At 35.9% G+C, this 14,892-nt stretch overlaps 2 protein-coding genes across 5 annotated transcripts in view; both read right to left on the bottom strand.

The window, feature by feature from the left end:
* Positions 1-401: 401 nt before the first annotated feature.
* LOC111037770 (G-box-binding factor-like) lies at positions 402-884 on the bottom strand (the record flags this gene model as incomplete). Its single annotated transcript, XM_022320526.1, has 1 exon — positions 402-884. A coding segment is annotated over one exon (351 nt), but the record flags the coding sequence as incomplete, so codon positions are not given.
* LOC111037760 (transcription factor Sp8-like) overlaps positions 855-14,892 on the bottom strand; it is a 69,815-nt gene continuing 55,777 nt past the window's right edge. For 3 of the 4 annotated variants that reach the window (XM_022320512.1, XM_022320514.1, XM_022320515.1), the window contains exons 2-4: positions 10,034-10,105; positions 2,852-3,464; positions 855-2,032 (exon numbers count right to left, since the gene is read on the bottom strand). In XM_022320512.1, the coding sequence (XP_022176204.1) occupies positions 885-2,032; positions 2,852-3,464; positions 10,034-10,105 (1,833 nt within the window). In that variant the 3' untranslated portion in view covers positions 855-884. The remainder of the gene's footprint in view (positions 2,033-2,851; positions 3,465-10,033; positions 10,106-14,892) is intronic. The other variant, XM_022320513.1, reaches the window with a different exon arrangement.

The raw sequence follows: 14,892 nt of genomic DNA, 5'->3' as shown, positions 1-14,892 counted from the left end.
TTTAATATGAAGAAAAAAAAATTTGTTTTAATCGTTTGAACATGACGTACTATAGGTACACAATATAATATATAAGATTTTTTTTTCGACTTCGTTATACCCTATATGCGCGCGAAGCGGACAATATACTTCGTCGGGTTAAACACTAATAAAAACGTTAATAATATATAATAATAATAATAATAATAATAATAATAATAATAATAATAATACGACTTTTTTTTTGTTTTTTGTTTTTTTTTTTCACATAGGAAAACATTAAATTATGTACACAGATGTAATACAATATATAATGTTATATATGTACACATAGAAATAATGAATCATATAATTATGATAATAATAATAATAATAATAATATATTCTGTACAAAGTGGCGACACTCAGAGATTATATTGTACCGTTAAAAACACGCCGCGAGTGTTAAAAAAGTGGAAAATAAAACGTCTGTAATTTTTTATAATGTAATATAAATATATATATATACGAATAAAGATTTACAATTTTACCGCTTTTTCCGTCTACAGTGCGCGTCAGTACGTGTAAAACGCACTGCCGAGGGCCGCGTAATGCGTGACCAGGTTGCTGCCGTGCTGATGATGCTGCTGCAGGTACTGCTGGTGATGTTGATGCTGCTGGTGCAGCTGTTGCTGTTGCTGCTGCTGCTGCTGCTGCTCCTGCTGATGGAGGTGGTGTTGATGATGATGTTGTTGCTGCTGCTGCTGCTGCTGGTCGTGCTGATGCTGCTGCTGGAGTCCGTTTTTGTACTGGAGACTAGAAAACAACTGTGGGCCGGGCGTAGCACCACCGCCGGTGCCGCGGTCGCCGCCACCGCCGAACGCGACAGTCGGCGGCGGTGGCAGTTGCACCGGCGGGGGCGACGCTCATTCCAGTTTCTCCTGGTACATCTTCGGCTCTTTGCCGGCGGCGTTCGTCCAGCAGAAGCTCTTCTGGTCCTTGTTGTTGTTGTGCTGCTGTTGCACGGACAGGAACGGCGACGAGCCGATGGCGTGCGACGACGGCGGCGACAGCGGAACTACAGAACCCACGGAACTCACTACCGGGCTCCACCGGACCAGACCGGCCGGTCCGCTCAGGGGCAACGGAGGTTTGACGTCCACCATGTCGGCCATGTGCAACGGCTGCACGTGCTGCTGGTGCTGTTGCTGTTGTTGTTGCTGTTGCTGCTGCTGTTGCTGTTGCTGCTGTTGCTGTTGCTGATGTTGCTGCTGCTGCTGTTGCTGGTGTTGGTTGTGCGGAGACGAACCGTCGGCCGCGCTCTGGCTGTTCTCTGAATCGGAACACGAATCGCTGCTGCCCTTCTTGCTGCCGCCGTTGCCGTTGTGTGTCTTGACGTGCTTGGCCAGGTGGTCGGACCGCATGAACCGCTTGTTGCACACGGGGCACGCGAACCGCTTCTCGCCGGTGTGCGTGCGCAAGTGCCGCTGCAACTCGTCGGACCGCGTGAACCGCTTGCCGCAGAACAACCAGTTGCACACGAACGGCCTCTCGCCCGTGTGCCATCGGAGATGCGCTTTGAGATGGGACGTCTTGCCGTACACTTTGCCGCAACCGGGTATGTGGCAGCTGTGCACGTTCTTCTTGAGGTGGCCACCGGCCGGTCCCAGCCGCTCGGCTTCCTGGCAGTTGGGACAGTCGCACGTGGCCCGTCCCGTGTACCGGCGCTGTGTGCGCGGCGATGGCGTCTGGGGGGCCGCGCTGTACGCAGCGGACACAGCGGCCGCGGCGGCTGCGGCTGCGGCAGCCGCGGACGCCGAACCCGGTGACGTGGCCGACGACGAGGACGACGAGGACGTGACCACGGACGGATGATGATGGTGATGGTGGCTCAGGCCGAACGAACCCTGCGCGCCCGGCAGTATGGATTTGTACGTGTCCTGCAAGAAATGTTGGTTGGAGAACAGGTGGTGAGCGGCCGCCGTGTTGGACGCGGCCAGCGAGTGGCTCAACGACGAGTAGTCCGACTGCGCCGCGTAATTGGCCATCTGCGCGTGCATGCCTGCGTGGAAACCAAAAAACAAAAAAATACCAAAATAATCAAAACTCGTCGATATTATAATACAGTTATGCGTATTATACAAGAATTATAATCGTCCGGGCGATTACACACCGGTTTTCGATACATTATTATTATCGCTGTTAATTAATATTCCATAAATCGCCGTATCCGGTACAATACCCATACGTAAATAAGTTGCCTTTTAAAGGTCCGAGATCTAAAATAATTACGATATCAAAATATATTTCACATCTCTCGTAGGTACCTTTTATATAGGTAGGTATATAATATTATGCGTAAATAAGTCGCGTATTATATTAAACGCCCGGGATCAAAAATTACGATATTCGAATAATTATCATACCGTAATGTTGCACAGTGTAGACACGCGCTCGATTATGAAATGTGAAAGGCATCATTTTATGCGTCGAAATATCGTATATTATATTGTAATATATATGCATATTATAATATACGTATAGGACATAGGTATATGTATAGTAGCGGATCACGATTCGCGCGCGCTTATAATCGACCTCGTATGTGTGTGTGTTTATGTTTATACATAGGTACGCGGCCGAACCAGCCGTGTTTCGAAAACGAATTACCTATATACCAACGATTATTTTAATTTCGATTTTTAATTTTAATTTTTTAATCGCGAGCGTATTTTTTCTATTAATTTGTATCTTAAAAACGATGCCGTTACCATGTGAGACGTGCGTACCACATGAACGTTATCATTGCAATATTATTATTATTTTCATTATTATTGTGCATCGCATAGACACTAGTAATAAATCGTTTGATAAATATGCGCATAATATTTACCTCCACTCATGTCCAGCCATCCGCTCCCGTGCACATCCCACCAAGCGGGATTCACGGACTCCGTCTTGATGGCGGGCGCGTGATGTCCGGCGGTGCCCATCGAATTGAATGGCCACTCGTACGGATGGCGGCCGTACAGCGCGCTGTGGTTGTCGACCTTGCCCAGCAACGGGCTTTGGTGGTGATGGTGGTGTCCGTTGTTGTCAGCGGCCAGCGTCTGGTGGCCACCGCCACCGCCGCCGAAGTAGATGTTGCCGTGGTGCGGCGGAGGCGGGGGCGGGTAACCGGCCCCGGTCGGCACGGGCGTGGACGGAGCCGACGACGTGGAAGTGACCACGGGCCTGGGCGATTCCGCAGCGCTGGACGACGTCCGCTGTTGCTGTTGGCATTGTTGCTGTTGCTGTTGCTGCTGCTGCTGCTGTTGTTGCTGTTGCTGCTGCTGTTGCAGCGGCGAACCGGACATGTCGGTGGACTGCTGTTGCGGGCTTTTTTTCCACGGATAGAACCCTTTGCCCACGGCAGCGTCAGCGAGTGGCGGCGGCGATTTACTCTGCAACTTGTTGCACTGAGCAGCCAACATGGCCAACGGAGTATTTCTCAGACCGGGATGTTCCTGAAACAAATATAAAAGCTTCTAGTTAGAAATTTTCGAATGCAGACTCATCGTCCAACACAACAATCCTGACTCCCGATTTTTAGATGGCCCGTGTAAATAAAACGATTCAGTACCACTACAACTATTAAACGAGACTTGGGCGACAAGTTTATTTTTGTAGATCAAAATCCGATACCCATAACGTCTCTTTAAATATTGATTTATACTTTATCGACCGGTAACCTATTTTATTATACGTGTAAAATCCGGTAACGATGCGTGTCGTCGATGCGACTACGATGTATCAAAAGAATTGTTGAAGTGTCTTAAATGCTGTGAAGATTTGCATATATTTGACTGTGTTATTAATTATTATTATAACGTTTTGTGCAGTATACCTGGTACGAGTTTCAACGGCCCGGTAACTACTTATATTGTCAATACACGAAATATAAAAGAACAAGTACCCATAGGTATTTATCAGAAACAATATCGACCGAAAAAGAATCGCGAGTCGTATAACATAATCGCGGTTCGAATATATTATAATATCTAACGATATTATAACACATAGTTGCAAGTTGCAACAGTGCTTCACTCGCATATTATCATACGGGCTCGTAAAATATTAAAATATTATACCTAAGTCGAAATGCGTATACAAGCAGTTGTTCGAAATTAATTACAATAAAACTATATAATAATAATATAACATACGCGGTGCACGTGGCGTGTGAAGCGATCGTATATGTATAATAATATTCAAAACCAGTTTGTCCGACGAAACGAGATTTACATATTATATATACATAGCTAGTCTATGCAGCTCGCATTATATTCGTACGACCGCGGCTGCTGCACAGTCGGCCCGATAGGTATACCAATATATATTATACTATACAAATAATCAGATCACAGCGATCATTTCACGGCAATCGGTATTAGGTATAATATAGTGCAATGATATGCAAAACAAATGCCCAAACCATTCAAATTTTTTGTTGCGTGGTGCAACACTCCTCGCGTTTCAATAACAGTATCAACTGCTCAACACATCAACACGATATTATCATATTATTATAGTATAGTAGATAATAATATTACGGGCGTATCGTATGGGTGCCTATATGTGTAATTTCAATGAATGTAATGATGTAGTATGGAGCGTTTAAAATAATAATTGTAAATCGTATTACACTGCGTATACGGTTGTATCGTGGCTGACCTATAAATATTTAGTAATTTCTTTCGACCGACGCTTTCAAAACTCGTTCCCCTAAAGATACGTTTGCGTATACGACACCGCGGTGACGTTTAAGCGAATCTAAGTGAGACTTGTAAGTCTCCACATCCGCAAATGACGGATCTCTGCATTTTTCGAGCGTTAGCGCGCACGTGATTAACATCACACGCAAGTCGACCACCCCACACACTTCCTCATTTCAATTTCTATTTAACAGTTATGATATTATATTATACACACAACACACACATATTTTACGAATACGTATGTATATGTATATGTATATGTGTACAATGCAGAGCGCGAATGCGCCCAACGGCTGTCTGCGCGGTAACGTGTTTGGAAGAATAATATTATGTAGACCATACATGTGCGGACCACGCTACCTATAAAAAGAGTGCACGTATTTATATTTTTGTAAACAGTTTTAAATAAATTAGGTTTTTAAATTATTACAAAAAATAATAATAATAATAAAAACGACATCTGAATCCGATCTCGATATTTGATAGCCAATGGCTAGGTAATAGACCCGACGGGCGACGACGTCTATACAATAACATTTTAACCACCGTCTTCGTTCTCGTATTAATATGTACGCTGTATAGGTATAGACACCAACAAATATCGGACGCACGACAGATGAGAACCGTCGGGTATTATTATTTTTGTGGATCGAATCATATTATCATATTTTTCCATAATAAGGCTCTGGGGAAATAATATAAGTACCTTCTACCGACTGACAACTAAAAAAAAAAACGTTATATATATTAGGTATGCGATCGAGTTTTACCTACTGCGGGTATATCTATTTATGTGCATATCATAAGCCCATATGTATATTATGCAGCATAGGTATTACTGAAATAATCGACAAGACGACTGCTGCAGGATCAGATTTAATAGCGGGCGTGCGGTGTATAGCAGACAATTATATTATGATGTAGAGAAAGAGTCTTGCTCTGAATATAATATACAGAGACGTTGAAACATCGATAATCGATTTAAATTCCTAAGTGTAGGAAATGGTCTCAAACATTACCATGACTTATAATATAGCCAATATCTATAGGTCGAGTCAAAAACGTTACAATTCAATATTATATGTTGGACCCGTTGACAGGCTATAATGATATATTATAGGTAAGAGATATTATATATACATATATATATATATCCCTCAAAGGCAGCAAAGAATGAAATCATACATACAATGAAATATATAATATTGAAAAGCGTCGAATTGTAATATTAAAAATGACAAATGAATCAATTTTTTTTATATAATTATTATTAAATGCCAAAAATATTTAACGATTTCAGAGATCTTTTGGATGGTTTTTAAATATACCTTAAAAATACTTCTTCGGATACAGCACAACGTGGACATAATATGCAATATATATATAGTATATACGTACGAGTATTATTATAGTAATCTTAGTATTGTTATTATTATTATATTTTATTGAGAATGCAGTCTTTGACACAACTATTCATTCACAAGAATTCTGAAATTATTAGATTATGTATCTATGGACGAATAGGAATATCGGAACATACTTTTCAATGGGATTAAGTACCCATGCAGTGATGATATCCTCTCAACTACTGCAGCGCTGTATTATATGCACACGATAACTTCAAAATTTATTAATGAACTATTAATAAATAATAATTATGCATGTCATATAATATTATTGGGTAACACGATTAGAAAAAGACTTTAAAGATTACACAAAATATATAATGTAAAACCAGTCTCGTATAGTATTACGATGTGTAATATAGGGTGCATAAGGTTAAAATTTTGATAATTCTACACGCAAGTTAGTAATATTATGTATTTACAATTTACATATTATATTCTTGTAACGCGTCAAAATTAATTAAATTACACAAATAGGTGTAGGTAAAATTATCGATCGTATATATTTGAAGGATAAATTGCATCGGCAGTAATAAACAAAAATACAAAATGTGTTTATTAATTTAAATCTAATTAGCATGTAATTAAATAAAAACGTTACGCAGTGGGCAGCAATTATTATCGATGTAAATGAATGCAAAACACCATTGACTTACAATAATATAATATTAATAATAGTATTATCATATATTAATTTGGTTCGATGAGCAAACAAACAGAGAAAAAAAAATAATACGATTTTCAATGCCGGTCTTCGCCGACGGACGGACACGTTGGTCAACTGTCACTTGTGATCGTTACACACTAAGTGCTGTCATATTAGAACCCCAATAAAATATTATACTACTCCGCCGACGAATAAAACTAACCACTCAAGCGAATTTGACAACCCATTCATTCGTCCGGCGCCCCTATGATTACATTATTGATCATCACGAATGTCATGCAAAACTCGTGCATTTTCAAAAATGACATATTTTACCCTACAGTGGGCATGTATACATGTTATACAGAAATAACCTCTGCACAAATGCACAATACCGTAATCGTCGTTTTACGAAATTCGTAATTATTTTCGATTCATTGTTATTGTATTGTTTTAAATCAACTTGTCGGCGATTTACACATAAATCGTGCTCGGAGTTGAAACGACGCTTGCCGTCTTATAAATACATACATACAACATACTATTATATATGTACTACCTATATAGAATATATAGACAAGATGTACTTCGGTATAACTTATAAGCACACTGGTTCGGCCGCGGGCCCGGAGGATATTACGCAGTGGTGTATTATTATCGTCGTCATCTCTGTGGCATTTGTCGACTGGATCGCCGGGACAAGATAGTCTAAATCGTGGAGGGATAAAAATGATCATCGGGAAATCAGCAGGGTCAAAAATACATTTTATGAAGATGAAGAAAAAAAGAAACAGCCGCGTAACCCGACACCGGATATTCGTGTTATTGTCACCACGGAAACGTAAACATTTCAATAAAATTCGGAACGAGCAGCCGCCACCGTCCAACAATAATAATAATAATGTCACATTGTCCGAAAGGTAAAATCCTATACATACACCTGTCGCGCTCTCAAAAATCATTTACAATGACGTTTTTCTTAATCGAATATAGGCGATTCGACAAATTTGTTCCACTCGTTGTATTCAACTGAACTGCAAAGTATATACAAAATATATATTATTGTACAGGGTGCATGTGTATACATGGATTCGACGCATTCGAACGCAATTTGTATCTGTAAAATTGTCAAATTTGTGTGATGCACCATATACCCTGTATATCACACATAAATAATACATAAAAACTTTATGATATAACCTATAACTATAAGCGTTCATACATATTATTTGATGTGCAGAGGGAGGTTTAAATATGCTACGAAATTTATGCCTAGCGTATTTCGAGGAAAATAAAAGTACCTCCTACCCGTCGGTGGTTTATTTGAATTATTTGTAGGTACATAGGTACGAGGCACGCATGGTATAATATATTAATATAATACAAAATTGTTTCACGTAGGTACCGACGGTATATAATATAGTATAGTAGTACGAACTATTATTATGCATAATATATGCTCGTGGTATTTAACACGCGGCTAATTACAATATCGCATATTTACGTATTTTTAATAAGACTGTTTTATGCTAACCGTCCAAAGTTACTCGCGCCGCGGCGTTACATAGGTACGACGTGAACACAGCCCACGCAAGTTATATGATAATTTTAGAATGTAACAAATTTACAAATGAAAAAAAAATGAAAAAATGAACTCTAAGAATTGGTAAAAAACTCGATACATTCAACTCTCGTTTCCGTTCATATATTATACATAGTATATATATGTGTATGTGTGTGTGCATATGTATGTGAGTATATAGACTGCTACAGTAGAGCATATAGATATATACGAACAGGAACCCGTTAGTTCCTGAGGCCCATAGGTGCTAGAAGAAGAAGGCACACCTTGTTTATATTCTTTTAACTAACAAAAAGATCACGAGATAAGCCGCGCCATTAGTCAACGTTATATCTGACGACGTCATAAAATTAATTATATACACACTTTTTTACTCTTTTTTTTCTTTTTATCAATGTGTGCTCGTTTTAATGACGATGAGTGTGCGGTTTGTGGCGGCAAGCAAAAGTGTATAGAGAGTGAATAATGATAATAATAAAAAAAAAAATGAAATTCAATAAGACGATTTTTTTTTATTTACTATTGTGAATGGAACAAACGAACTATATATACCAACCGATAAAAAGTCAATCAGCACAAAATGTTTTTTTCATAATATTATAACAATATTATAATGATATTCCTCCCAAAACTTGTCGTTCGAATTTTTTAGAGATCGAATAATGTATTTTGTTTGAGAAACATTACATATGATATATTTAATGGGAAACAAGAGAAATATAACCTACTATATAGGGATGAGGGACCTGCACGTCAAACTACTAGTAATTATGGGGAGTAATTATTTTATGTATATAAGCATAATTAATATTAGTCTGTTTTTTATTATACTATTTTACTGACCAGTGACTGTAACACGCAGTTCAAGGCAGAGTTTTAAACGCACGATAACATAATATAAGAACATGTATTTTGTGCTGCAACGATATTATTTAGTATATGTTTTTGTACAATTTAAACTAAGCGATTATCAGTTGTACAATATATGTTGTATCTATAAGAATTGTAAATAAAATGTTTCAATTTTTCGAAACAAATAATAACCATGCGAACTGCACTCTTCAGTTTGAACACAACAATATATAAATACCTACAACGGACAAATGGCAATATGCATATACTTTTAATCTACAGCAAATCGTATATATACTAAATTGTCTATACATTAAATCAAATCGTATACGCGTCACCCATAACTCTTAATACCGACAGAACGACAATGGAATATTATGGTACAATATAGTATATATTTATATGTGTTGTACATATATATACTGCAGTATAATGTATATATAGGTAGTACTTTGTAGACGTGAAGGAGGAGATTCTATCGTCATTTTTTTTAAAGTTATTATTTACTTGTAGAATGGCTTCTTCCATTCTGTTATAACATCACCAGATTAGGTGGCGCCACATGTCATGTAGGGTTCAAAGATTCGACACCGACAGTCCGTGATGAAGCGGTTTTTATAATTTTCTTTTTCTGTCTCTCCGTACAACATATATATACAATATACATATATTTATAATGCGTACAGAGTGTTTTTACTACTCTCATTATACAAGCCCGGGGCTCTTAGTGATGGGTTTACGCGTTTAAAATCCATTTTCTACCGGCAGCCTAATCGAAAAACGGCGGCTAAATTAAAAACAAAAAATGTACACCAGGAAAGGGGCAACTCACCATTATCTCTTGTTCGGTGGGCCATCCTTCATTGCAAGATTTGCCAGTTAGGGCGCTTTGGAAATCGGGAACCTGTAAACACACACAATAAAACGGTTAGCGAAATGCATAATGAATACTAAATAACCATATAATATATGGACATCTAATCATGTATTGAAATGTACATAACATTATAAATATAGAGTATTTAAGTATGTCAACATATGGATTTTCAGAAAATAATATCAATTGAACGAATGCAACTGCTTTTGTATCGCTTAAAACAATCCGTGGTAACACGTGCGGTCATATTTATCTATATAGATACATATTATACATTTATATTATATTATAAAACATATCACTTATAGGATACATCATAAACATAATATTCTGTAATATACATGAAAGTATAAAATGTTTTTCAATCATTATTCCTCAAAATGCATATATTTTTTCAGATTTTTATCTCTATTGATCACTCATCCTCTCGCTTCAATTATAATAATATTATATGCGTAATATGCGTTCACAAAATTCACCGAGTGACGACATTGGCGACAGCTAAGCGTCTTTCGGAAACGCGACAACGACGAAGTGCAGCGGCCGTGCCGTTAAACGAAGGTCGTCCCGAAAACGGGTTCATTAATACATCCTCCGGGCGTAATATACATATTTTACACATGAATAATTTGACGGCACACCATCAAAGTTAACGCATATAGGTACGGCCGCATATGTATATACACACATATATATATATAAGTAGACACAATAATGGGGGCTCACAACTACTATCTCGACGATACCGCCTTTAGCTAAAAAACATGTGTTTCGGACAAAACGCATGTCATAAATCCTTTCGTCCAGCATCAGTCGCTATCTCTTTCCGCTGAAGACGTAGGTATGTATATAGGTATATAATATTAATAATAATAATAATAATGATATGTATACGAGTGTGTGAGATGTGTAATATCGTAGGTAGGTGTGTAGGTAGGTAGGTAGATAGGTATATTATAGAGTTTACAACGAGTAGTTCATCGGCTATTTATTTTCTTTGGTTGGGCTACCGATTTACGCGTGGTCTGAAAATAAAAAACTTTTTTTTTCAAATTCCATTTTCAATCACTCGAAATCTGCCGCTCAAGGGCTCAGACGCATACAACCCATATAAATATATATTATTGGATCGAAACGTCTACTTAAAGTGATCTGGGTTCACGTGCACAGCTTGAGAACGTCAGATTTCTGTCGAATGCTCAGGTATATGCTATATAAGAGACCGGCACTATAATAACAACTGACCATCAAAATAACAATTGCCAATTGCACATTTTCAACAATATAAAATATATTGTATACATAGTAATAAAACGTTATACAACACATCATAATATGAATCATCCGCTACACCTCGTGAATAATATTATTCTACAAGAGCAGCTGTATATATATATATGAAAGGCTCACCGTGGGCCGCTCACATGAGAAATTATGGTGGGGAGTGAGAACTGGTATGGATAAGGATATTTATTTTTAATTAGTTCTTCAACGTAGAAAAATAAAACAACGGTCGCTTAAGGACATATGCGTACAAACAATATTACAGTAGCATTTTATATATTTTTTAATGGGTTGTAACAAGTGCAAATACTCATTGTGTACATATATTATATATATTTTTATATTATACAATATACATTTATATTAATATTTATCATTCACACACAATGGCCTGGAGTCATTTATAAGTTTTTTCTAATTATATTTTGAGTTATTAATATTGGTTTCAATTCTAACGTGATGTACCTATTTATATACATATACATATAGTTATGACCGGCAGCATTCAAAATATAAATGAAAAAAAAAACTGTAAACGAGAAAAACAGAAGCGACTGACGAAACATCCATACAAGTCATCTGGTCGTATATTATAAATAGGGTTGAACTTAAATATCGAGTTTTAATAAGAAAACGTGGTTAATTATGTCCTCGGGGTCGATTCAGTTGTTATTTAAATATATATAACATTATTATGAATGAAGTCCTACCGCGCATACGCATCATCGAAATGATTAAGGTATATATTCTTCAATCGGTTTATTAAAAACAATTAATCCCCAGGCGATTTCCCACGGTGTATAGCCAACAGACATGCAAACACACATCACACATGCTGCACGCGTAAATAGTCGTTACGACAAACAATAACGAAATACAAAACGAAATATTATATCGAACATGATTGATCGACAAATTAAAAAATTTACAATAGCAAACATTATATTATATTGTAGCAAAAATGTTCCTACAAATACAATATTTAATAGCTGTAGTGTAGGTACATGAAAACATATGCTGCACTATAGGTTAGGAACCTAATCCAACCTATTAATAGTGCAAGCGAAAACTGCACATAACTACAGTCAAGTACCTAATACCTGTATTATACCTATATTTTGTATTGGCACACTACGCTGCGGGGTATTATCTGCAAATTCGGAATTTACGAAATCACGTCTTCAAAGAGGAACAAAATGACCTTAATATTCTGTCAAATCTCATTCGTGTCTTTTTGTGGTTACATTATTGTATTATATTATTATTTCTTCTCCTTTTTTTTTTTTTGTTCAAAAGAGACGATTCCGCGTGCACTGCACCGTCGCATTCAAGTGTCAAACGGTTTGACGGGCGAAACGTCAACAGAATGAAAAGGGGCAGATTTCTTCTCTATACAAAGTGAATTAAAATCGCGTGCAGCCACCACCGTTTCCCGTGTTCCAGTCTTTATTGACCGCAATTTATTTTGATAGCGGTTCAAAACCCGTCTCTGTGAACGCGCACGTTCCGTCAACAATGAAGCCCATGTAGAAAAAAAATAAAAAGATATGTATAATGTGTGTATAATATTGTACTAGTAAGTGTGTTGTATAAAATAAAAATAAAAAAAATGAAGAAGAAAGAAAGAAAAAAAAATCAAAGGCCTGAACAATAGGCCATCGCGGAATTAGCAGCCCCTCGAGGTCTGAAATCGTGTCGGCGTAATCAGCCCGCAATGGATAATAATATTATTGTATCCCGAGGCCGCAACGATTTCTGACGATTTGCTTTTTATATAATGTATACCTATAAGTTATAAGTTATAACCTATACTCTATAGTAATATTGTATTATATTATATATTAAAACGACGGCGTCGATTGCGCATAGCGATGTAAAATATACAAGTTTCATTTCTTCTTACGTTACACAAACAATAAACATTAATGTTATTATATTTTTTTTAATTTTTTAAAATAATTGTTAATACATATTAATAGTTAATGTATTTTTACCTAATCGAATTCATTATTAAATAGAATATAAGGAATTACACCTATATATATTGTTTTGTATATATAGGTTATAGCAAATTATTAAATTCTTACATGGGCAATTAATAATTATTTACATATTAAATATAGGTATCTACCCGAGTATTTTATAAATAGAGCAGAATCATTTCAATTTTCATGCACTATAAAACCCATATAATATTCTAATGTTAGACTAACCATATTCAATCAGATATAATAGAATCATATAATAAACCAAACATCTCAATTAAACTAGACAAAAATATTTTATTCAAAATAGTATTAAAAAGTAGTTTTGAAACTAAAAACTGAATTTGCCATACTATATTTTGAAGCTATTTTATATTATATTTGTTTTTTATTCGATTCAATGTGAATGACTCGATTTTTTTAAAAACATAATTATTATTTAAATATAACTTGGCTTGATGAAAAATCTTGTATATACGAATATAAGAATATGGCCTAAAAATATAAATATGACCTTAAAATCATAAATATGCCCTAAAAACTCAAAAAATGGCAAAATATGCAAATACATGAACGCATGCAATGTCCTTGCTCTACTAATTATTTTTTACATAGTACAATTTGTAATTAAATTTTTCTAAAACTATAAGCAATTTTTAAGTTTTATGAATACGAGAATTAAATTATAAGCTAATTGACTCATTAAATAAATAATGTTATTAGTAAATAGAAGGTACCTATATGTATAATATTGACTCTATAGTATATATACCTATTACCTATACTTCAATTATAAATATATGCCCATAGCTACAACTTTTATTGATTTTAATATTTCGTGACATAGAAATTTATAATTGATCAAATTCATAATTAACAGATGTAAAATCAATTTTACCCTAAATATTTATTATTATTGTGTGTATATTGTATACCTATAGGCTATAGTAAATATAATAATTATTAATTGTATAATGTACCTACTAACGTAATTAATAAACCTATAAATACATAGGTATATCAACATTTTTCAACTAAATATTTTGTCAAGTGTCAACAGTTTCTCAAACCTCTATTAGGTACCTGCTATAGCATACTATATTATAATCATCATCCTTGGATGAATAACAATTATAATATGAATGTCGAATGATTTGATCTTAAAGGTATTTATGAAAATTATTCGCTACACTGAATAATACTTTACTAAGTTAACTTATTGTAACAATGATATTAGGTAACTTATGAATATATTATTAATGTTAATCTAAATTGTTGGCTCATTTATGTATAAGTCATTAGGAGCGTCCAAGGATATAAAACGTGAATATATTTAAATTGAAAAAAAAACATACACGATACACATATATAATATTCTACTTGTAATGTGCTTATAATCATAGAGTAGGTATATGCAAGTTTTGTTTAACACTTATAGCCAACGTTTGTATGTATAAACTAATATATGTCGAACGTTGATATGTATAAGGCTATATACCTAGCTATATTAAAATAGTAGAAAATAATTCCACTGCAGTCATTCGT

This window comes from Myzus persicae, unplaced genomic scaffold (assembly GCF_001856785.1).
Source record: "Myzus persicae strain clone G006 unplaced genomic scaffold, MPER_G0061.0, whole genome shotgun sequence".
NCBI lineage: Eukaryota > Metazoa > Arthropoda > Insecta > Hemiptera > Aphididae > Myzus > Myzus persicae.
This window is presented reverse-complemented; position numbering and strand designations above follow the sequence as displayed.